The sequence below is a fragment of the Halichoeres trimaculatus genome, unplaced genomic scaffold (assembly GCF_033239565.1).
Source record: "Halichoeres trimaculatus isolate MK-OKI-2021-1 unplaced genomic scaffold, fHalTri1.1 fHalTri1_scaffold_2, whole genome shotgun sequence".
In the NCBI taxonomy this organism is placed as follows: domain Eukaryota; kingdom Metazoa; phylum Chordata; class Actinopteri; order Labriformes; family Labridae; genus Halichoeres; species Halichoeres trimaculatus.
Window position 1 is genome coordinate 3,458,986 of NW_027437180.1, and position 25,819 is coordinate 3,484,804.

At 40.5% G+C, this 25,819-nt stretch overlaps 1 protein-coding gene across 1 annotated transcript in view; it reads right to left on the reverse strand.

Moving 5' to 3' along the window:
- The window catches only part of LOC141805834 (neuronal membrane glycoprotein M6-a-like), a 47,708-nt gene extending 31,547 nt beyond the window's left edge, over positions 1 to 16,161 (reverse strand). The window contains exon 1 of the mRNA XM_074691035.1: positions 15,950 to 16,161. Within this exon, the coding sequence (XP_074547136.1) occupies positions 15,950 to 15,986 (37 nt within the window). The 5' untranslated portion in view covers positions 15,987 to 16,161. The remainder of the gene's footprint in view (positions 1 to 15,949) is intronic.
- Positions 16,162 to 25,819: the final 9,658 nt, after the last annotated feature.

The window sequence follows — 25,819 nt, forward strand, 5'->3', positions numbered from 1 at the left end:
GAGTACAAGGTCTTTTGTTCCAGATTTACACAGACCCTCACCTGTGAGATGTGCAGCAGACAGTGGAAAATTAATGTTTAAAACCTGCACCAGTGGATATCTTGAGGCTGTTTCATGTGATTGTTCATTTCCATAACTGAGACAAATCCATACATTAGTCCATACAGTTTGGTTTTAAACATGTTCATTACAATTAATTAAGTAATTACAGGAAAAAAGTTACAAAAAGTTACAACAATGCACAAGGTGCCACCACCTGATGTAGGAGGAGCCATAATAACACCAGATTAGTAACAAACAGTTTGTATGAGGCGGTGTTACTTGGCCTGGTGGATGGGAAATTTAAGTTAAAAAAATAGAAATGAATGGAAGTGAGTTTTAGAGCATTGTTGGTATCACCATTGATTAACATTTGCAATACAAGCTTGATGGTTAAGTTTCGGTTTCTCTTCTCTATGTGAGCTCCTGTTGGGGGCCATTTACAAGACAGTGGTTTTAAAATAAAACGTAAAAATATTGTTGTGTTTCAGCCTCTTCTTTACATAGAAACAGCGTTTTAGCCGACCTAAAACACAAACTTTTGAAAACAGTCTCCAAAGGGAATTTTCTCTCAAATATGAGCCACCGTTACATTGTAAATGGCAAGCCAGAGTTTTCAGTGGAAACGCTGAGGTCAGGCTCCGTTCCGCGCATGCAACAGTCCCATTGTAATGATCGTCGAGGTCCACCATGTTGTACTTGTGCTTCTCAATCTACTGAATCTGCTGACTGACTAACAAAATGGGCATCTGTTGCTCCACTCCTGCTCTTAGTATTCCCCAATACACCAGATGATCGGCCCAACTCTACTTCAGTAAACATCTACCGAAAGCTGCTTCTGGACAAGACAGTTATAGCGCCACCTACAGGTCTGGCATGCTTACTACAGCATTTTCAGTTCCTCAGCATTTCCATGTAAACACAGAATATTTTCTCTACGTTTTTGCGTCAAACGTTGCCACGTAACCGGGCCTCACCATAGACTGTATATAGAGTGGACAGCGTGGCTCCGCCATTTATCATTGTACGGTTTTGAAGCCAAAATACCGCTGTCTCAGGCGCCACCATTGTAGCAGTTTGGAGCCAGATTCTGTGCAGTAGAGACGATGAGGAATTCCGGGAGAATCTGGGTGGAGCTGGGTGACAAAAATAATATATAATTCTTTTTTTTCAAGAGTCTAATCACTTCCTGACTTTACCTCCCAACATATTTTACGATCCCCGATAAAAATACACGAGAACGGCAGTTGTCAATCATCGTTAAACATTACCTAAAGCCTCGTTTTTAACCTCGTATAACTAATGAAAACGAAACTTTTCAGAATAAAGAGGATTTGGATACAAGACAGCCAAATATCTTCAAATCACTATAACAATTGGACATGAGAAGCATTTCTACGAGGTGTAATAATTTTTTAAAGCTTGACCACAGCCTATCTGGAATGACGGGAGAGCCGTATTTTTAAACCTATACTGCAGCCAGTCACCAGGGGGAGCAGTTTTTGTGGAGACCTCACTTCGAGCCGAGCAAGCGGACATCCATTTTCTTACAGTCTATGGGCCTCACTCACTTCACTCATGTGCACTGCCACCCAACAATCTACTGTGAGTTTTGTCGTGAGGATGGCATGGAAGAATGCCGTTCAGTGTTATTCTGCAGCGTCTGACTAAAATACTGGAGCTTCATGTTTTCTGAAGAAACCAAACAAGGTAGAGTGAAAGACTGGCTTGTCACCTTGGTGACAGCCAATGGGGATCCTTTTAAACAATAAACACCACACATATATATTCCAGTTTACATAAAGCCAATCAGACCTTGGATAAGTAGTTGAGCCTTGTGAACATTATCTGCTCTAAAAGTGGAATGTTCCTTTAATTGAACCTTACATTTAAAAGTGATAGTGATTGAAATTAAACATGATTTTGTTGTGTAAGCTCATGTATATGTCTATCAAACAAAACCATATGAAGTAACGAATGCTGGTTCTTTATGTTATGAGTTGTGATAAAAGCCTCTAATAAAGTAGATTAATTTTTCATCAATAGAGCCCCACCTCTAGTTTAAACAATTTGTTGGTAGAATAGGTTGAGTGATTTGTTCTTTTTAAATTAAATATTTCAGCAGAGAGGGCTGGACGCATCAGACAGAGCCATAGCCTTTAAAAAACATGGATGTAGCCTCTGTAATGCAAAGAGGTGGGTCTTTAGCATATTTACTGACAGAGTACTCACCTGTCAATCAAATCAGCCATGCCCTTATATGGGCAAAACTTGCGAGTTTAGTAACTGTAAAATCAAAACTTAAGACTTGTAAGGGACAGTGGTGACTCAACCACTCTGATAAACAAGCCAGCTCTTAAAGTGAGCGCTGCAGCTACTTCCTGTTCATTTGCAACTGTTTTTCATTTAACATTTCCCATGATTTTTTTTTTTTTTTTTTTTAATTGCAATGGTATTGCTGTCGAACTCAGATTATATTTTGCTCTGGTGTAAAGGATGTGCTCTGTGTTTTAGAGCTTTCTCAGAAAGGGAGGTTTACATTTACAGTTCTCTTATTTCTGCTGAAGAGTTTGAAAACATGCAAATTACTGATAGTTACTGAGACCCCGTTTACATTACCTTTAACTACAATACGCAAAAACACAGAGAAGAAAGTCTGCACTGTAGTAAGCATGCCAGGCCTGTAGGTGGCGCTATAACTGTCTTGTCCTGAAGCAGCTTTTGGTAGATCTCCATGGAAGTAGAGTTGGGGCCAATCATCTGGTGTATTGGTGAATACTAAGAGCAGAAGTGGAGCAACATTGAAAGATTCAGCAGATCGAGCAGCACAAGCACAACATCGTAGACCATGACAATCGTAACAACAGTACTGTTGAACTGTTCTTTGTACAAGTGCAAAATGGAGCGTGATCTTAGCGTTTCTACTGCTTGCTGTTTACATGGTAACAAATCCACCCTGGAGGCCATTTTCAAAAGTTTGCGTTTCAGGTAAAACGCTGTTTCTGTGGACACAAGAGGCTGGAACGCAACAATACTTTAGCGTTTCATCCTAAAACAGTTGTCGTTGAAACGGCTTCTGAGCTCCATTCTCTGTTATGAGGTTCCTGTGACCAGTTTGTGCCATCTTCTGGTAAAAATCCCTCCCTCTGAACATCAATCAATCAATCAATCAATCAATCTTTATTTAAATAGCGCCAAATCATAACAAATGTTATTTCAAGACACTTTACAAAAACATTTACAGGTCTAGACCCGTAAATGTTGATAAAATTTTATTGGCAGAAACCCAACATGAAGACAAGATAAGGAGTCTTATCTTATCTTAATCCACCATGAGTACAGGACTTTGCAGCATTTAGCAAGTTACAATGGCAAGGAAAAACTTCCCTTTAACGGGCAGAAACCTCGGACAGAACCAGACTCATGTTAGACAGATATCTGTCTCGACTGTGTTGGGGTTCGAGAGAGACAGATAGAGGAGAGAGAGTGGGAGAGAGAATGGGGGGAGGGGGGGATAGGGATACACACACACACACACAGACACACACATAGACACAGACACACACACGTACACAGAAAGGGAGAGAGAAACAGACGCAGTCTGAAGTTTGGCGCTGTGGCGACAGTTAAGGTGAAACCAGCAGGCCATTCCCGGCAACAATCCAACATCAGTTCAGACCACTTCAGATAGAAAAAAAAGTACTGATACATTGGATTCAACTGTATTGGTTTAGTTGCTCTGGGACACCTCAATTATCAGGTGACTTGATCTAGGAAAAAATACCAGAGGAATATCCTATTAAAATATCTCTTTATCTATCATAGATCTATCATCATATTTACATTGCCTCAAAGCAATGGAAATGCCTTTGAACCACCATTTTCAGACCACTGCAGGAGCTTTCATCCGAGCAATAAATCACAGAAGGATGTAAAACTAAACATGTATCTACAACAAATCCTGACACTGTTAAGGAAACCCTGCAGAAAAAGAATCCATAATGAGTCTGTGGTTTTGCTTCAGTGTGGATGTGTAGATGGAGGCTGTGAACCACTCCCTGCCTCAGCTGAGCGGCACACAGAGACAGACTGTAGTGATGATGTCATCCTCAGACTCGCGTTGGAGCGGCTCCACGGATGGTGAAAAACTGGAAGCACTGCCAGGACTCTATGACAGCGGCCTCCACGGCTTTTCACTGATATGAGATTATTTCCTGATTCATGGCCGCACCAGTACCAGTCCATACAGAGCTGGCAGTGAGCTGATTTATGGATCGGTCCAGGCTACACCACCCATCCACCACAGCTTGGTGTTTGTGTGATTATGTAGCGTCGGCTCCTCTGTCTGAAGATGAATAATTAAAAGAGGAGCGAGTGTCTAAAAAAAGAGAACATCTGAAATTGCTCCACACACAGCATCTCTGAGACAATGCGCTCACATTTGGGTGAGAAATACTGAGATCAGCAGCTCTTCCAGAATATTCTGAACCCCTTGGAAACACAGCGATGGGCGTGGCTTTGGACCGGACATTTCAGTGACCCCCTGTCTCTGCTAAAGCAAAATTTGAAGAATTTATCCAAAAGAAAAAAGGGACACTCACACACAGGCCTCTTATGGTGCCTGCGAAGAGATTTCTGATGCTGGGTATTTTCACTCCATTTAATGTATAGAAATCTTAGCTCTGATGTTAAAATTCGTCAGAAGTGGAGATTTTTAACAGCTGGGGCTAAATTTAAAGACCTAAAGCGTGCACAGCTGCAGTTTGGAGCATGAAAGGCTAAGGGACGTCAACCTTGGTGTTGTTGTGTCTGCTTGTCAAATTCAGAAATGTTGATCCAGAGTCTGACCCTGGCTGTTTGTCTCCCTGCTCTGGTTTAGCTAAAACGGCTAGTTGGCTTAGCGGTGCTCATTTTGCACATCACCAAGTAAAGGTGGAGTATGCTATGGTCGGGGCACCATGGTCTCTTTGAGTCTTCAACCCCAAAATGTTCATAACTTAACTAAACAGGATTTATTGACACCCAGGGGTGAAAGTAACAAACTACAAAAACTCAAGTTACGATAATTAAGTGGATTTTTTTCATACTTGTACTTTCAAGAGTAATAAGTGTGTAATTTTACTCTCTTTCTTAGTACAAGATATACCATGTAATCACAAGTCTCCACTAAGTACGCCCACCATTTGAATCAATATCCAAACCTTCCATCTGCATATTGTAGCCAAAAAGGCCGTCCGATCATGACCACGCCAATGACGTAAGGAAAGGAAAACTCCATCACCGCAAACACAGGTGTCTGGAGGTAAAATACCAACGCAACAAAGAAGATACTTGAGTTGACACTTAATGAGTGCCAGTGGCTGTACCTGGAGTAATTTTTCATGTATACAGGAAGAAAAGGAAACCACTTCCAGATGCATCAGTTAGCCTGAGAGCTGTCCATCATTTTCTGAGATGCTGAATGAGCTGTTATTAGCCCCGCGTGTTGGGATAAAGTACATGTGGAAATCAATGTATCACCCAATCAGCCTCTCTATCTTTAGATGTTAAACCATCGAGATGTTGTCTCTGATACTTAACGATGTTAATGTGTGTCTTGTACCTTGCTGTCAAACTCTCAAACGCACCACTAGCACATTGTGAAAACGGCTATAAGGTCACAAGTTATGACTGGTAGCAGATTTTTCTGCAACACTGGGAACTTTTTTTTCTTTTCTTTTTTTTTAATAGTAAAAATGCTGTGTATGCATGAGTATTTCTTCTTTTTTTCTAAAAATAATAATAATAATATACAGATTATATCATCTAAATTGTTAAAGAAATATATTTTTTGCAATGATCCAAAATGTGTTTACACTTGTGACATAATACATCAATTTATCTGCAAAGTTTAACTTAACTGTCTGCTAAACAATCAAACATTAGCTCGGATTGTTTCTCTGGCTGAATGAGTTTTTAATCTTATTGTCTTATTGTCTTATTGTCTTTTATCTTAACGCCTGTACTTTTACTTGTAGTTGAGTACAATGCCGCTGACACCCGCTCATCAATCTGTGATTTCTTTTTTATCCGTTGGTAGAACATTAGCGTTTCTCATAACACGTTCATTATGCAAAATTAATTTTACAGCAACCTCTCCCCTTACATGTGTGATAACTCCACATCACACATGAAGACTTCTAGCTGATGTTTGTTGCAGAAACTTTATGGCGCTCTGCCCAGAAACGTCAGATTTTTTAGAGTAATAAAGCAGTGCTGGCAGATCAGGGGTTAACCTCCTCCTCCCACTCTGGGTCAGAAACAGCTCAGCTGCTGGATGCGTCCATGTGACACACTCACAGCAGCAGAGCACAGCTCGTTTCAAGCGAGATTTCATCTGTGGTGTTGATGGAAGGTAATGACATTACCCACAGAGAGGAGAAAGGGAAACCATCTCACTGGCTTTCTCATGGCCGTGGTCCCCTGGTCAGTATCCGTTTCTCTCCCTCCCTGCTCTCCTCTCCTCTCCCCCGCCCGCTGTGGGCCTGCTAAGTCAATTTGTATTGACTTATTCCTCTCTCCATTAAGTTCCTTTCTATTAGTGGTCATAATAATGAAATGGATATGAGGCAGATACACACGGTTCACTCTCAGCTCTACGACTGCAGCCAGTTCATCCACTGACATTTCCAATAGATTAGAAAGTACTTTCACAAATTACTCCGGACAATTAATTTTAGCCTTTCAGCAGCTCTGAGGGGGGGGAACACAACGGCTCCTCATGTGACGGGCTATGTGATATTCTAATTCATCGCATTTTCTCAAGGCAAGAGGACTTGAAAGATACTCATACATGAAATGAATTCATGGAGTATCATTAGTTTACCAGCTGTTGTTTAAATGAGCCGCATCACTTTTCTTTTTGTCTACCTTAGCCATCTGTTTTTGGCCCTGTTGCATTCACTGTATTGTGCCCTAGCTTTTCTTTCAAAGTGTATTTCTGGGTACCCTGTAATGGCCCTTTAAATATAAGATGGTGCCATCTAACATGTTTTACATATCCCTCAGTGTATCCCTATCTGATTATATCTAATTTTTTATTTATTTATTTTGGGGTGTGCCTCATACCCCAGAGAGTCTGTTTATTTCTCTGTTTCAATCTGTAGTTCCTTTTTAAATGGAGTCTAGAGTCTCAGTTGTTGGGTTCCCTATAACAGCAGCATGATGGGTATTGTCTTGTACCATTAAATAAGACACTCTAAGAGCTGTTCTCATGGTCCTTAAACATGTGTAACACCATATTTTGATTTATTGTTAGAGACCCTATGAGGATTTTCTAAGTGAAGTCTTTCCTCCAGGTGAATCTGATGGTAGCCTGATCGTAATCCATGATTTATAATGGGATTACCAGTGCCAGAACAGATTATTTCTTAACACTATTTCTTAGTATCCCCAGTCCTGTGTCTCTAACTTATCGGGCTTTTTTAAGTTTTAAGGTACTTTTGAGTGCCTGTCAAACTTGCTCTCTTCCAACAAGTTTAATTTCTCTTTACCCTCTGGAATAGTCTTAGAAATCTTTTGAAATCTTGTTCAAGGTACCCCATAACAGGTGAGTAAATGGTCAGAGTACCCCAAAACACTTGGCTCTATTTATCCATATCACTATTAATGTTCCTTTGGCTAACGTTTCCCTGAAGTGTTGGTATTTTACACCGTTCATCCTGTGTTAGTCCACTTTCACTGTTTTTTCAGGTCATCTACATCAGCCAGGGACATGTTCTGTCACGGTACCCCAGACAATTGTTGATACTGATATATATATATATATATATATATATATATATATATATATATATATATATATATATATATATATATATATATATATATATATATATATATATATATATCAACAATTTTGCACCTTTGGCACTGAACCTTGTAATGTCTGTTACCAGGGACCCCAAAGCCTTTCGCACCATTTGTCTCTGTTTAAGTGCCTCTCTCTAACTTGTGGTCATAGTGTTCTTCAGTGCCTACTAGGGGTGTAACGGTACATGTATCCGTGCCGAACCGCTCCCATAAGGCCGTTCGGTTCGGTACAGTGCTGTATTTGAAGGAGTAGAGTAAGTTTACGTTAGCCACTGCACATGGCTCTTTAATATTCACGTTAGTACTTGACTTTGATTGGCTGAGCAGGGAAGGCGTTTTAATATTCATGAGGAAAGTGGTCTGTGATTCCTGCTTTGCGATCATGTGCATATCATGTGGACGTGACGTCTCACAGTGAGCCAATCAGAAGATGAATATCAAAGAGTTTCTGTAGCCACAGGAGCTTGTGTCTGAATTGTGCATCATGGCTGCTGCTAACGACCAACCGAAGCTTGAAGAGCCTCCCCCCTCGCTGTATGATGGCAAGTTTTTGGTTAAAGAAACATGCTAAACAGGCAAATGGTTTTGCGTTGTTCCATACTGTACCGAAAATGTACAGAACCGTGACCCTAAAACCAAGGTATGTACCGAAGTGTGATTTTTGTGTACCGTTACACCTCTAGTGCCTTAGCACTGAGTTGTAGCATCAGTTTCAGTTGTATGGTAACCTCGCACTCATCCTGAGGTCTGTTTGTGTGAAGGTACCCCTCACATCTGCTTTAATGTTTGACATAACGTCTCATGGCAGGTATCAGTTATCATCTCTCCTTATACTTGTGTATCATGGTGCCCTATACTCTATGTAATCTTCAGCAGTCTTGAATGTTATCTGCATGTTTGAGGTACCCTGATACATCTGCTCTAGTGTCTTTTAGTGTGTGTTTCAGTGTGCCTTGAGCAGCTGCTCTGATCTCTCTTTCAATACTGGGAGTCAGGAACTTGTCAGCAGATATTTAAGTTCGCCCCTTGGCAGTGGTGTTCATTTCTTCTCAGTGTGTTTCATGATACCCTTTAGCAGTCGATGAAGGCACCATTAGAAACTCTTTAAACATTTGGTGGATGCTACAAGGTTTTTTGGGCTGCTGTTGAATGGCTTCTGCATTTCTAAAATGCTGACAGTGAAACTATCAGATCTGGATCAAGGTTTTGGGTCTGAGCTCTCCTCCAGGTGCAAAGTCATGTTTGCTTGTCCAACCCTGAGCGTGACACCCAAGTTTTCTTGGTTTTTCTTTCACATCAGCAGACAGCTCATAGTGCTGTTTTGGTGTAAGTACGAACAGATGGTAGGAGTATACAAACTACAGATAACTTCTCACTTTTCATGAAAAGCTCTTAAATGTTTCTTGATTTCCCTGCATTTATCAGCCAATTAAATTCTGCCCGTTTCTTTGAGATGTAGCATGTCCTCTGTGCCAAACATGAAGCTCTTCCTCTGAAAATCCTGTTTGACTGAACTATTTTTAACAGTAACCAGGTAACCAGCATGAGCTGTGATGTGGGGCTTGTGTGAAACTGAGGAGAGACTGAAACTGGAGGATCAAACAGCAGCAGAACACAGGACACCACAGGTTTTCTGCCTCTTTCTGATGATCTGTTTGTTTATATTTTGGTATTTCTGTCATATCGATGTTTTCATCTTCCTCATCAAGGGGATGATGTTTGAGATCAGAATCTCTCAACAGACCAATTTCTCTAACATGACTTTAGATTGCAAACACAAAAAAGTTCAACATTCTGAAAGAGAAAGAAGTTCTGATTCCTAAATATCATAAAGAACCACATTTTTCTGCTGTACGTCACGTTTACCCACAGCTCTGTAGCTGTAGCATCAGTGTAACACGCACCAGAGTTTGAGAAACACTGTTGTAGATAAATCTATTTCAGAAGAAGAAACTGGGTCAGGATGAAATTTTTAGCAGCCACTTTCTGACATACAACATCAGATGAGTCCTGCTAGCATGAAAGCACCAACTCAGGACTCAGCCGAGCGCTCATTTGGGCTTCAAATGTTAGCCTGTCATACACAGTCAGAGGACATGTAACTGAAGTATGTATCATTGATTAGACCAATCAATTTAACACCAAGATATTCTTCATGCACATAATTAACTTAAAGATGAATGACCAACAAATATTCCTATAATTCCTCCATTTCTCAGCTTTGGTTTGAGAGGCAGAGCGTTGATAAAAATTAAGGTATAAAAAGGAAAACACTATTATCATTAGTTTCACAAGGAAAGATGGCACAGGTTTGTCAAAAAGAGCCTTCAGTCTTCATCTCTTAAAGATAGTGATGTTGGCTACCACCAATTTCCTTCACAATACCAATACCCTAAATACATGTAATGTGTTTGGTTTTAAAAAAAAAAAGTCAAATCATATCACTTAATTTAAATTGCCAGTACAATATTTCATAAAATAATTAAATAATTGAATAAATAAATGCCACAATATTTGCACAAGTTTGTCAATACCTGCATTTTGAACCATGTATTCAACAGTTAAAACAAATTTGACAGGTTGTAAATTATAATGAATGCATTTCATGATCAAATGTTATTGTTTATTGATCTTTTAAAGTATATATTTTTGTCAACTCCCCGTGTCTGTTTATTGCAATTTTCTGTGTGATTTCATGGTGTTTGAAGTTCACTTTAAATGATCGATTCCTTAGGGAACCTTACCTGAATTAATCTCCGCTTTTTTGCCTATGTGGGATTATCTCCTTGATGCAAATATTGTTACTCCAATCCAACTCATGCAGCTATTTATTGGCGCATGTATTTATTTTGTTTCTTATTTCATAACCATATCTATTAATTTGAATTCGAACTCCAACTACAAACAGCGACTTTGCAGTTTTGCACTCTGCCATTCTGTCCCGTACAAACTGCAGGCTGTAGACTGAGACTGAGACTGAGTGACAGACTGAACGGCGTGCAGGCACGATAGCGCATTACGCATTTACCCAGGCGGAAGAAAACGCATTTCCCACTAATTGGCGTATCATTCAGACACGTTCTCAACATGCGTCAACCTCTGATCTAAGAATTTGAGACAATGCCAAAGTGCGATACTCTTGAAGCTGGCTCTGGAAGAACAGGAAGCCACGTAACACCGAGCCAAAAAAAAGCTGTTTTTACAGCAGACATAAACACATTTACAGCCTGGTTCGAAAAAGTCTCCTGTCTGAATCGCATTAATTTTTTCCAACTCAGTGATTTAGAGGGTATTAAGATTGCGAGCTCGCCCAATCAGAGGCACAGCTCAGGTCACCTGACTGACGTGCGGGCTGTGGCTGCACTCAAAGCCCTGCCACTTTCAGGAGCTGCGATAGCCAATCTGCTTCATTTCCTGTTTCAGAAACACACGGGTGACATTGAGGAGACTACATCTATTAATTACACAGTCTATGCTTCTCAATAGTTAAGTGACTTTTCACTTTAATTTACAGGACCTCAAATAACTGAAGTATTAGGAGTATCAATACTTTGTTTTAAAAAACGATTTCAGAGCGCAGAGAGCCAGCATCGGAAGTATCAAAATTTTAGTTTCGAGAACTGACTACATTAAAAATGACACTGCCTGCACAGAACCCAACCATCATCACAGAAACATTATTTTAATTAACATTGTGTGAAAAAGATAAGTTCAGGCCTCCTGTAACTGCTATTACTGTGGGAGGAATCAAACAGTGAGGTTTGTTAGGAGCGATGTAGGCTTAGACCAAAACTGGATTCTCCCAGAGTCGCCTTGATGGCAACTACCTACCTCATGTAAGGTAGGTAGACCTGGAACAAAATTTAGCATGTACTTTTTAACCAAAGTTTTCAATCCTATACATGTCAAAGTGAGTTAGTTCCGAGTTAGTGTTAGTGCACACTGCCACCTATAGGGCACCTATGGGTGATATTAGAGGGTAGGAACACTGAACATGTGTGTTGTGATGGGCGCGGGAAAGGTAAAAACCTCTGAACAATAGAATTCATCAATATCCAGCAGGATAAGAAAGTATTCAAGCTGAAATCCAAGAAAGCATTTAGTTAGACCCAATATGAGCCTCATTCACCTGAAAAGTCCTGAACATTTTCTTATTTTAAGATAGAAAAAGAAGGCAAAAATGACGCCTGATAAAGCTGCTCACTTTCAGCAGAAACTGATGAGTTTAAATCTAACACATGGAAACATTCAGGCATCAATAACAGGCCTCTCAGGAAACACAGCTACTGCGCTCTGAAGCCTATATGGAGCTCGAGCTCTCCCTCCTGTGTGCTGATGACAAATGCCTATCACTGACCTGCTTTTGAAATGACTCTGAAATGCTGAAGTGTCTTTTCGTCTGATTAATGGACGTTTCTCCTTGATGGGAATTGGAGATAGCGATATCCTTGGGAGGGGTAAGTCACACTGAATGATATCAATAACGAGTTTCATGCTGGTGTGAATCGAGCCGTGACTCAGGGAAAGACTTTAAGTTTCTGTATTTAAAAAACAGACTCCTATAAATCTAATTAGACAGCAGATGAGGAAAGAGTGCAAAGTGAATACTCTATTCACCACCTTTACCTGTAGACTGTTTCATCCTGCTCAGCCCAAATCTCTTTTAGGGTAATATAGTCAGCGGCCATTCTGGTCCTTGGTGTTTGAGACCCGTAAACAGTGCTATATTATTGTATATGAGCCAAATCAAAGGGTAAACCAACAGATAACTGCAGCAATAAACTAACTCTAAATGAAAAGCAAGTCAAACCTTTAGAGCAAAGAGGACTTTATGGGTAATTTTATAATATTCAGAAACGAAATCGTCAACAGACAGTGCAGACCCAGTTATGTCAGGTTAAAACCACAGACTGTATTACACATTGAATCTCAGAAGATGAGTTTTTGAGGCCCAAAAGTCGATCACAGGTCTTAGAATATGAAGCCAATGATGCGGAAGTGCAACAAACTGCAGTTCTTTGAGTGTCCACATGAGGCTGTATGTCGAAACACCAGAAACCACATACACACCAAGCCAAAAAAAAAAAAAAAAAAAAAAAAAATGTTTCCAGCACATATGAGGAGGTTTACACCCTGGTTTCAAACAATCTGGGTCTGAAAACCTCTATAGCTTATTTTTGAAGTTATTAAACCTTTGAGTTTTGCCCATATAAGGGCATGGCTGCCTTGACTGACAGGAGAGCACCCTGTAGCTGTCTATAAAGAGGCTAAAGGTCCATCCCTGTACCTCATCCTCACTCAGTCCAGCATTTCCAATATGGCCGCTTTCAGTGATGGGCTTTAATACTGCACCTTGGAAACAAATGAGTGACATCATGGAGACTGTGATGTGTGTTTCATTCTGTCTGATGGCTTGATAGAGGTTTGAATACTGGAAATGCAGATTCAGTCTAGTTTTCAGTTGACCTCACAATGTGAAGATACAGCACTCTTCTCCTCCTGGCTAACAGCTAAAATGTGTCAACCTGTTGGCCACACCCCTGATTATTATAAACATGCTTTTAAAAAAAAACAGTAACCAAACGGGTCGCCTGCTGTGGCGTGTGCGTAGACAGAGAAACCAAAGCCAAATCTGACAGCAGACATGTTGGTTTCAGCTCATAAGATGGACAGGCTCACATCCATGTTCCAGGTGAGTCCTTGGCTTCTGGAGCCAGGCTCAGGTGGACCCTGGAGGAAGTGCAGTTTTTGACACCCCTGCATCGGCTTTATATTTTAACATCTGATGTTGCTGCTTGGATAAAAGCACAGCTAACACTGCAAATAAACCATTCCTGGCAACAGTACAGAGAGCCTGAAGTTAGGTTATTCATGACCCAACTATCAGATTGCGTAACACGAGCAGAGGGAAATATTAACTAGAAAACAGCATCCAGCATTAGCACAAAGCTGAGGAAACCTTTTTGTAAAGTTCAACACTGAGTCACATTGTTTTTCTAATTAAATAACGAAAGACTTCATTTTTGACCGACATGTTTGGTGGACAACGTTTGGATCCTCGTCTTGTATTGTTTGCTGATCGATAACTGGACACTTAAACCACCACCCAGAGTCCAAGTGTTGCATTTGAACAGCTGATCTGTTAATAATTAATGACATCAGCCGGCAACACACCATCAGTCATCTGCTTGGCCAAAATGTGCAGAAAGAAACAACCAGTTTGACTGAAATGTCAGAGCTGCCAGGGAGTGGATCACCCACAGAGAGCGAGACAAGCTGCTGAAACCTAAAGTTCCACCGTTTCCATGTGAAAGTGGTAAAAATATCACACAGCGTATCTGAGCATATCCATCCAGGCCATGACAATGTGATCAAATATAATGACAGGCGCTGTGGAAGATGGATTTATGATTTCAATATGATTTCTTCACATGGCCCTCCATCTCAGTCCTGATCTCTGATGAAATATGTAAAAAGCAGACAAGAGGACGAAGGCGCCCTTATGGATACACTACACGGAGGTTTTAGAATAAAGAAATGGAGACCGAGAGAATGACTCGGATGTAGGATGGAAACTAGTTGGAGGGATGAACAGAAGGAGAGGGGGTGAGTGCTGTGAGAAAAAAAAAAAAAAAAGAGAAAGTGGCTGGAATGAAAAATCATGTTTGCTTGAAACATCATGCCTCACCATTTGGCTTTCTGATTGGCTGAAACAGGTCCCTTCCAGAAAAAACAGATGAGTCCGCCTATCGCACAACCGACGACCATTACATAGTGGTGTTGCCATAGATACAGTGTTAATAAACGGCGATAAATTCAAAAAAATCATTTATTTTTCCGTCAAAACTCTTTCATCTTTGGTGCATTTCTGAAATCATGCAAGCAGGAGCCGCTTGCGTCTGATTTAAGATCGAAGGTGCGACGGAGAAAATGGACACGCCCATTTTTTTTACAGCCGACAACAACAACAAAAATATGGGAGGGTACGGATAAAAAAAAGGAAAAAAAAAAAATTAAAAAAAGACGTTGAGGGAGGACAACAGATTATTTTATCAGAGCATGCACAGTGAGCTTTGGGCGGGAGGAGTAGATGGTTTATGAAGAAATAAAGCAAAAGAGGGAGGAAAAAGGGAGTGAGCAAATGGAAATGGAGGTTTGTGGTAAGAGAGATGAAAAAAGGAAAAGGGAAAAGATGAGAGCTGCAGAGGCAGAGCCTGAAAATGGAGTTTGAGGTATACTGAGCAGTAGAAATGAACAGAGGGAGACTGGTGACAGAGACATAAAGGAAAATGGAGGGAAAGGGTCGGGAGCAACACAGACAGGCAGAAAAAAAGGGAGACATGCAGAGAGCCAGGGAGCGAGGAGAGGAAAAGGCGTTCAGACAAGCGTGAAGCATCAACAATGGAGGCTAACAAAGAAAATCCCAATGGAGGCATCAATCACTGCCCCACTTATCCCTCCTCCCTCTGATTTTTAGGCTTTATTGAAGCTTTTTGCCCCTCACTCCCTCCTTCCATAACCCTCATCTACCCCCCACCCCCACCCCCCTGCCACTCCCACCTCCTCCATCCTTCTATCCATCCATCCATACATGCATCCATCCATCTGTCTGTCCATCTGTCCGTCCAGCCTTTCAAAACAACACCTTCCCTCCAGTGTCTGCCATCCCCTCTCCGCCTCGACACAAACAATCTGCCGGTTTAAGCATCCATCCACCCAACGCACCGCAAAAACAGGGGTTGTATAATCCCTGTTGGTGTTATCATTAGCAGACATAGAGATGCAGAGATGATAAAAACCACAGATCATCTCCAGATTTGTGCTGGAGGAAAAAAACACCACCAATGAAACAACAAGTGCAGGAAAATGTGCAGATATTAGAAAAAAAACACAAATCTTTCTTTTTTCATTCTGCAGGACACATCTCCTCTCTATCAGCCCACAACACACACACACACAAAGGAATCCCATGGCACCAAGATGGATGGATGAACAGAACAATGGCTCAACGGCACAGCTGATGAAAGATAAAAATGAGTAAACTGCTGCTCCGTCCTACCTTTCTGGCTCTGCGATTCATCCATGTTTTCCTCCATTGTGGCACGATACAGTCCCTTTGTCTCTGTTTGGAGTGAAGCTGTTTAAAGCCCCTCTTGCTAGCTCTCAGCACAGTGTGCGTGTGTGTGTGTATGTGGGAGGCTGTGTGTGTGTGAGTGTTTTTTTCCCTCCCTGCAGATGATGGAGGCTCAGGGAAGTCCCTGTTTCAGCGCGGCTCTCTCTCTTCACTGGAGCATCCTATCTCTGCATCTTTATGTGCCTTCACTTCTCTTCATCCTGTAAAAACGTCTGCATACAGGGCAGGTATGTCAAATTAAAGATAAGATGAGATTAAGGTGTTTCCATACTTTGAATTTCATTATTTTCACGTTTTCATGCACTAAATCAGAACGTCACATCAGTGTTAGATATTACATGTATGTAAGTGAGCTGAGGCAGTCACTCTTGTCGTTACTTTAAAGATACCATTACGCTAAAATTATATATACTCACATGTATGTGGATGAAGATTAGATAAAACTTTACATTTACACATCCACGTCAACACATTAATATTTTGTTCATGCAGAGGGATAACATCTCTTATCTTTTACACATAATAAGCAGACATGCTGTGAACTGCAGTACCAAATAGTGCCACAGGGTGGAGTCTCCTTTCGGTGTTGTTCATGTAGACCTCTTTACAATCTACATCATTACAAAGGTGCACACCCATTTTGCCAACAGAAGTGGCTTTGAGTTACTTTCAGTCAGGCCAGTTAGCTCATCAGTAGGGATGTAACTATACACTCAACTCATGATCGATACTATTCCTGTAAAAGATTATTTTAATTATTTCTGCAATATATATATATATATATATATATATATATATATATATATATATATATATATATATATATATATATATATATATATTCAAAATATTTATTTTTTATTTAAAAAAAATTCTGTGAATACCAGAAAAAAAACAGCTTCAAGATTTTATTAATAAATAATTCAATTTACACAAACAAAATTTAGCCTTTTCTAATACCACTGTTTATCTGGGCTTAAAGTGATACTCCGGGATGGAACAAGTTGGGTCCTATCACAAGGTTTAGGGCAGAAATTGCCCCTACAGCAGTGTTTTTGTGCAGCAGGGCGCACCCATCAAACACCCCCTCCCTGCTCCTCTGCCGGTTTCCTCTGCACTCAGACGGGGCCATATTTTACTTGACCAAAAACACAATTAAATGGACTCCCACCGAAAAACTCTGATATTGGTCTGCATTCACGCTTTATTTAGAGAATTTTCAGCGCGTTACTTTCACACAAAAAAAAACGCTAAATAAGGCTCTAGTTCTCATCGTGTCTCTTCATCCTGGCAGACTACCTGCGTTTGTTTATATCTGGCACGCCACGCGTGGACTGATACACTAAGCGTGAGCGCCTCGTAGCCAGCTGTGGCTCTGCAACGGAGGTAGTGCCATTTTAAGACACAATGAGAACTAGAGCCTTATTTAGCAGTGTTTTTGTGTGAAAGTAACACGCTGAAAATTCTCTAAATAAAGCGTGAATGCAGACCGATATCAGAGTTTTTCGGTGGGATTCCATTTAATTGTGTTTTTGGTCAAGTAAAATATGGCCCCGTCTGAGTGCAGAGGAAACCGGCAGAGGAGCAGGGAGGGGGTGTTTGATGGGTGCGCCCTGCTGCACAAAAACACTGCTGTAGGGGTAATTTCTGCCCTAAACCTTGTGATAGGACCCAACTTGTTCCATCCCAGAGTATCACTTAAAAGGTCCCATATTCTGCTCCTTTTCTGCAGTTTAATATGGATCATTGATGTCTTCATGAAATGGTAGTAACATGTTTTGGTCCAAAAAGCCAATAAATCAAGCACAGCAGCATTGTTTCCAGGCTCTCATAGCCCCTCTGTTCAGAACGCTCTGATTTAGTGGGCGTGGCCTTCATATGTAGACGATCCACTGCTGATACCGCCCCGCTCTTCCACGTCACTGAGAGCGGCGCCACGAGCTCCGAGTGCACAATGTTAAGAAAACAACGAAGCTCGTTTACCGTAACATTACAGGCTAAAACAACAGGCCAACCGCAGCTAAAGTTAGCATCCTGAAGCTAGCCACTTAGCCTTGTCTTCTTCCGAGATGGGAAGCTTGAGCATGAAACTATGTGGCTGTTTACTGCCAAAAACAAAGCAGTAATGGCTCTTCAACTTTGGCATTCTCCTCCCCGCTGCTGGAGAGATTTCTCTCCAACAGCGGCCATTGGATGGCCAGTGTGACCGCACCTTAGTTAAAAGTCTGACTTCACTTAGTTAAATTCATCTTAGACAGGAACATTAACTTTTCTCAAAAGTGTTGTCTTCAAATTAACATCTTCTTCAAGATAACTTCATAACATTGATCTCTGGAGCCTCTTAAGGGTCACGATGAGAGGTTCTTTTGTGTTGACCCCCTTGAAACATTTAAGTATCAGCCCTCCGCTTCGGCTCCCGCTCACCCTGGTCCTCTCTTTCGGCTCCCGCTCACCCTCGTCCTCTCTTTCGGCTCCCGCTCACCCTCGTCCTCTCTTTCGGTGCTCATTTTTCTCTCTACTGACGAGAGACTTCCTGACTGTCTGAGCTCCTACGAGCGTGATTGGCTGTCAATCGTTCTGAGACAAATGACACTCAAACTATGATTGGCTGGAAACGTCACATGATATATGATGCATTTAGGGTTTACAAATAACTCCGTCAGACTGGGGTAGATCTGTAACAACCACATGAAATTGTCATATTATCGTACATTTAGCCTTTTTTGGAATTACTGATGGCACATCGTACAGAGGGCTAAATTATCGTACAAATACGATAATTATCGTATGTCTGGCAACGCTGCTGTTGCCCCGTTTCCACAAAGCAGTCCGATTTGGGTCAGTATGGTTTGGTACAGTTGGTTAAGCCTGGTACTGTTTGCGTTTCCACAGCCAACCCCACCCCCTCGTGGTAAGCGGAGTACAAGCCTGACGCCGACAGCTGCGTCAGTAACATAATAACCTGACACTATAGCAGTGTACCCTGCTGATAAATCCAGCGGAAAAGAAAAATGTGACACAGTAAATAGAGAGCAACGATGGGAAACATCCAGCAATTTGTCCTCTCTGTAACTGGCATGTGGCTCTTTGTTACAAAGAACAATCAAGCTTTGTTTCAGAGAAGGCTGTGGGCCGCCAGGAAAAATAAGTGATGATTCTTTTGACCAATTAACGAACTGCAGTGTTGTAGCTCCACCTTCTGGGGTCAGATCGGTTTAGTCTGGCACCCCTAAGGCAACATGTTTACAGCCTCGTTCAAAAAACAGCTTGGGTCTAAAACGCTGATTTCACTATCGGCACATTGTGTGGTGAGTTAACTTTTTTCTAACTTGAAGTTATAAGGATCGTGTGATTTTCCAATCAGAGGCACAGCTCAGGTCACATGACTGTCCTGCGCCCTGAAACTGTTCGAAATGAAACTTACAGCTAGCATCATAAAGAATGTGGCTGCCTCTACGGATTGTCTTTATTTCAAGTGTCAGGGACAGATGGGTGATGTCGCGGAGGCTACGGCCATGTTTGATACAGTCTATGGGCACTGCAAGCTGCCTCCTGAAGAAGCAAAAGGAGGATTAACCAACAGCTGGTGCGTAACAAGCGCGAGTGATTTAAGTTGCGGTCACACTGGCCATCCAAACTGAGCTGTGCTCAAGCAGGGGTTAGGTGTGGATTTACACCTAGAAGAAGCGATGGAAACTAAAGATTTCTCTGCGACTCTCAGGATATTTACGATGTGAAGTACATCATTAAAGCATGTAAAACATAGAGGATAACACTTGTCTTTTAACTCTGGTAAATGATGGTAGTTAGAGCAGAATGGATTTTCTCCAGTAACTGTGTCTTATGTACGCGCATCGACGCGTACGTTTGAAACATCTGTACAAAGGAGATAACAATTCTGAAGGCATGGCTACTTTTATTTCAGCGTGGTGGTGCACCATGATCATTTACACGCAGCAGAAACCCTGAAATAACTACATGGATAATACAAACAAACAAAATCTCTTTAAATAAACAACCTCAGGTTTGCATGTGATCCTAGTTTAGGATTAACATATTTTTTTAGTCAGTGGCAGGTGCTGTGGCAGGTGTCACAGTAGGAGACAATTCACAGGATGATGTTGATGATTTCTGGAGACAGAGGATCAGCATCGGTCAGGACAAAAATATAACCTCCTTTTTACCATCTTTACCAAGAGTGTGTCTCTGTTAGTTTGGAGCTACAGGATTAACACTTTGGTGCCCCAAGCAGCATCTCAGCTATAACTGATAAGCTAATTAAGCTAAGCACTAGAAGCTAACGTTAGCTTAACTGGAGCCTTTTGGACAACAGCTAACAATGATGTACGAAAAACAAGAAGAAAACAGGCCAATGAAGGCAAGGCAAGTTTATTTGTAGAGCACAATTCATACACAAGGCAATTCAAAGTGCTTTACAGCTAACATAAAATAAAATCACAATAGACAAAATGAAATCATTGCATAAAATCACATCATGAAACATTAGAAATGATTCATTAAATTAAATTAAATTAAATTAAATGAATGAACTCCAAACAAACAAAGTGACATGATAAACAACACAGCTAGCAGCTAAGAGCTAATGCTAGGCTAAAGTTAGAGAAAATCCCAAACCGTCTGCCAGACTGCAGTGGTGGTTCTAGTGTTAAAGATAACTTATATTTCTTTACAGCAAAGTCACAATCTGCTGCCCCAAATACGATGTCAGTTTACCTTAGAGCAGATGGAGACATCCTTCTTCATTTGATTCACACAGAGCTGATGTTGATCTACTGCACAACTTTATTCAAAGATAAATTCTGTTCAGATGTGTCTTACTGTACATTCACACCAGAAGTGGTCTGAGCGTTGGCGGCGTCCAGCTGCCATTCATTTTCTATGATTGCCGGTGTCGAGGGGCGTTCAAGGTGGCGGCGATCACGAACGGCGTGGAGTGGCACGTTGCGAGCGATGAGCTGAAGTTGGGAGAAGCTCAACTTTATGCAAATTAGCAGCAGCGCGAACCAGGCGTCAGCCAATAACAGGCCGATCTGTATTACGGGGCAGGAGATTTAAAGGGGGGGGAAACAGGGTAAACAATGGAGGACAAACTTATTGCTGTGTCCAGCTTCCCCCAGCTGTATGATGTGTCTCTGTTTATCTACAGGGACATTAAGAAAAAGAATGATTCTTGGAAAAAGATATCCAACATTAGATTGATTAGGAATGTTAATTTGTGAAATATGTGTGCAACCAATTTGTATATATATATATATATATATATATATATATATATATATATATATATATATATATATATATATATATATATATTAGGGCTGGGACTTTAACGTGTTCATTAGATTGATTACACCGCACATTAACGCGTTATAAAAATCAATGCAAGATTAACTCATTGGCTGCCAGACATTTTCAGGGCATCTTGAACGATCTTTTAAGACCCAAATAATGTTTTCTATGACCATGTAAACACCAAAGTTACTTAAGAAGAGTCGACTCTCTTCTTTTATGTCTCTCTTCCTGTTTTTGGTCCAAAAAATAGAAATTTCAAACTTTTTTGATCGCGTTCACCTCAGGCGCTCCATCCTTTGATCCTCTCGATGATCTCCGTCGACTTTCCTCACGATGGTGCCGCTCTTTCTCTCTGAACTTCCGCGACACATCCTCAGTTGGAGCGTGAGCTGCCTGAACTTTTCTGACTTGCAGCGTCTCTCTGTGTCTCTGTCATCTCACTTTTCTCCTCATATCCATGCTGAGCTCTCGTCTAAAGAGCGCACCACCCACAGTAGTTTACGAGCAGGATTTTGGTTGACAAGCTCCACCAGACTCCGCCTCCCTCCGCTGAAAAAATATATTTCACTTTTATAGACGCAGTAAACAGTAATCGAATGTCAGTGGCAGGGAACACGGACATTTTAATCAATATTGTCCAGTTGAATAAAAAAAAAAAAGGATTTTCAAATCTTCTCTTTTTCGTGTATTCACTCATTAGTCATGCACTATAATTTTGTGATGCCCTAGAATTCAAATTCTTGATGTAGGGACCTTAAGCAGATATAAGATTAACATGTGATTAATTAGATCAGTTAATTATAAATCCTGTAAATAATTAGATTGTTTTTTTAATCTCCTGACAGCACTATTTACCACATAACGGCTGATGAATGTACTTGAAAGTAGTGTCCACAAAAAAAACATCTTCTGAACAAAATAAACAGGATTTTGTTGTTTAAACCTGCGTATGATAATATTCAATGATTTAGACTTCTACCAAAATCTGTTTGAACTGAAAAGTGTTGCTTCTGATGTTGAATATTGATATGATTAAAATGCAATTAATTACAATTATCAATTACAAATGGCAAAATTAATTCAACTAATTTTTTAAATCAAGTCCCACCACTAATATATATATATATATATATATATATATATATATATATATATATATAGATAGATAGATAGATAGATAGATATATAGATATATAAAAGCATGAAAACAAGAATGATTGTACGTTGTCATCCAGAGCACAGCTAATCCTCCCAGGGTGACACATCTGCACCGCAACTTGTAAGCCCCGCCCCTTCGGCAGCTCACAGCGCTTCCCCTGCCTGCGTGCTTCTGTATGTTTTCAACTGCCAAGCAGCGCGGTGAAAGCGGCCAGAGCGTTGACAAGCGAATTTGCCACTTCTGGTTTGAATGTTCAGTTAGGAACAGTGTTGTCACAGTTACCTTGACAAAGTAATCTGATTACTGATTACTCCTTTTAAAAGTAACTCGGTTACTTGACTGACTACTCAATTTTGAAAGTGGCTAAATTAGATTACAAGTTACTTTATTAATTCCATTCAGCAGCTACCGACAACACCTGTAGCTGCATGATTTGGCAAAATTGTGCGATTGCAATTAAAATGAATAATGCTTTAAAAGAACATGCAGAGATTACTGGTAGTTGTGAAATGTGTACTTTACAATTGAAAACAAAAATATTTATTTTTTACATTTTAAATTTCAAAATACAACTAAAGAAAGCATTTACATCACTGTTTTTGGTGCACTACAGCACTGTTCAGTTAAATTCTTTTTTAAATGCTTTGTTGGAGCGTTGTTAGGCAGTCGGAAAATAGAGAGAATCAGAAAAAACTCAACTGCAAGGAAATCACTGCAGTGATTCAGCAGCGTGGACGTGACAAAGTAAAATACAGCAGGGTTTTAAACATTTAATTTACACAGCCTTCGTTTACACCTTGATTAATTAATCTGTGATATCTGACCGTTAGAAGCCACAATATTATCAATTGTGTCCGTTCAGGTCCAGAAACGTGGAAAGTTGTCTTTTAAAAAAGTGTTTCAGCTCTGAAAGAAGCTGCAGACTCCTGAACCTGTCACAGACTGAGGAGGGAGTGGAGCTGAAGTGTGTCAATGTGCGCAATTACGCACGGGTAGACCGGAGTTTTATGATTATTCGTACCACGAGACGAGCACATGGGTTGATCTCATGTAAATGAACGTCTTCTGTTAATAACTAGTCACTTTTTCACCCACAGTTCACGTTTATATGATAATGTTGTGAGGAGTAAAATAATAATCTTCACAGTAAATCCTGTAATCAATACAGCTTCCTTAAAAACAAAAAAACAAACAAACAAAAAACAGGCTTAAAGTTTGATCCAGCGTCCTCGGAATGTTCTCTGCGGAGACTTTATCATGGACATGGGAGTGTATTAAACACTGATAACCAGCTCTTTATCCTTTTTTTTTTTTTTGTAGGTAAATCGATGGAGAAAACACTTTTTTTATATGGTGAAATCAGCTGACAGCTCGCGCTGCTCTTTCATAGGGATATATTTTACAGATTAATGGAAGAACAGTGAAACATTCTTGGTGACATATCTAATTCAAGGATCTAAATATTAATAGAAGAACATCAGTGTTTCTGTCTGAATATGTTTTGCCCTCATATGATCTAATAACTCCTTCACAGACAGATTTCCCTCGATGCACTGCACTCCTCGTGACATAAAACTTGCGTACATGAACTCAGACCTGGCCTTGGATTTGAGCGTACCTAACGCCCATGTCCAGATTGACAAATGCGGATCTATGCAGGGAAAGGAGCGTACAGCCATTTTTCAGGCGTAGCTACGCATGTTTGATAAATCAGGGCCATTGTGATTGTCACTAACACTAAAGTCCTATTTTAATGTTATACTCCCTTTCAGCAGACTGTCTGCTACAATTTGGTGTTAGCTGCAGGTTTGTACTATAATTTGTTACCTAAGTGTTAAAATTTCTGATGACCCAGTACACATTTCATATTCCAGATCCTAGGATCCAGAATATTGTTACAATCTGGATGGTACTTTAAATTATGGTGACCTTGTCTTGTATTCTTTTTTAAAGCAATCCAACGATTTATGATGGAGTTATATACACATATGGTGAAAACGGCCCTATTGCACAATGATAAAGAATCCTTTAATAAAGTCCTGGATCCAGACGGTGATCCAGATGACCTCCAAAATTTAATCACTTCTTCCTTATCCCGATTTGAACATTTCCCAAAAATTTCATCAAGATCCATTTGTTACTTTTTTTGTTACTTCACAGACAAACAAACTCTTCCTAACATAACCTCCTTGGCGGAGGTATTAAAATAAAATAAAATAAAATAAGAAAATATTAATTTATAATTTTAAAAAGGGAGGAACTTATGGGGTAATTTCCTCCTCTTTTAGAAAAATGAAACTCATGCCCTTCCAGTGGAGTTACCTCTTTTCATGTCCTGTCTGGGTAGGATTTAGGAACCAGCTGATCTTTTGAGTGTTTGTCATGCAGTTTTTTTGTGGCATTTACATTTAAGCTGTATTCAGACCAGAAAAGTCCTTTGGTCCACTTGTTTGGTCCGGACCAAAAGCGGACTTTATTTTTTTTCGTTTGGTGAGGTTCGTATTCAGATTGTACTTTTTGCAAGTGGACTATATTCTGTAAACACATCCACGTGTGTGACGATCAGTGCTCTCATTGGACAGCACTGACAAAGGGCGGCACACAGAATACAGACCTGGAAATGGAGGTAAACATGTGTGTTTGTGCTCTTATAGAGCTGAAAATCATTTTCACAACATGCTAGCAAAAGCGTGGCTAAACAGAAGACGGAGGATCAGGTATGAACTAAAGACGGTTAGGTTACGGTGGCTTTATAGGCCCAAAAGGCGCATGTATCCTGTAGTAAGTTCGGATGGACCTTGGTTTGTATTCAGACCTGCACCGGAGAACCACGAACCACACCAGAGTTCGTTTGGAATAGGACCAAGATTACCTCAAAAAGTGGGTCTCGGTCCGGTTGTTTGGTCTGCACCAGGGTTCGTTTGTGTCTATTCACACCTGCATGAAAAGTCCGCACCAGCGTAGGAAACAAACCCTGGTCCGTTTAAAGTGGACCAAACAGTCCAGGTCTGAATACGCCCTTAAACTCTTTTGAATAGCAAGATCAGAAGAATCAAACCTTGAAGTTAAGACCCCAGCTATTATATAAACCCCTTAAAACATGATAAAAATGTGATGAAGCATAAAGACAAAGGAAGAGTAAAATGTATAACTTTAGAATGATCTACACAGGTCCTCCCCAACAGTGAGCTTCAATAAGTGAAAGACATGAAAGATTAATAAATAACAGTAAAAATCACCTTAATGAATCACAGCTGGAGAAACAAACTCTCCTCCACACTCTCTGTGGATCCACTCCTCGTGAAGGTGTCAGGGGAATGAAC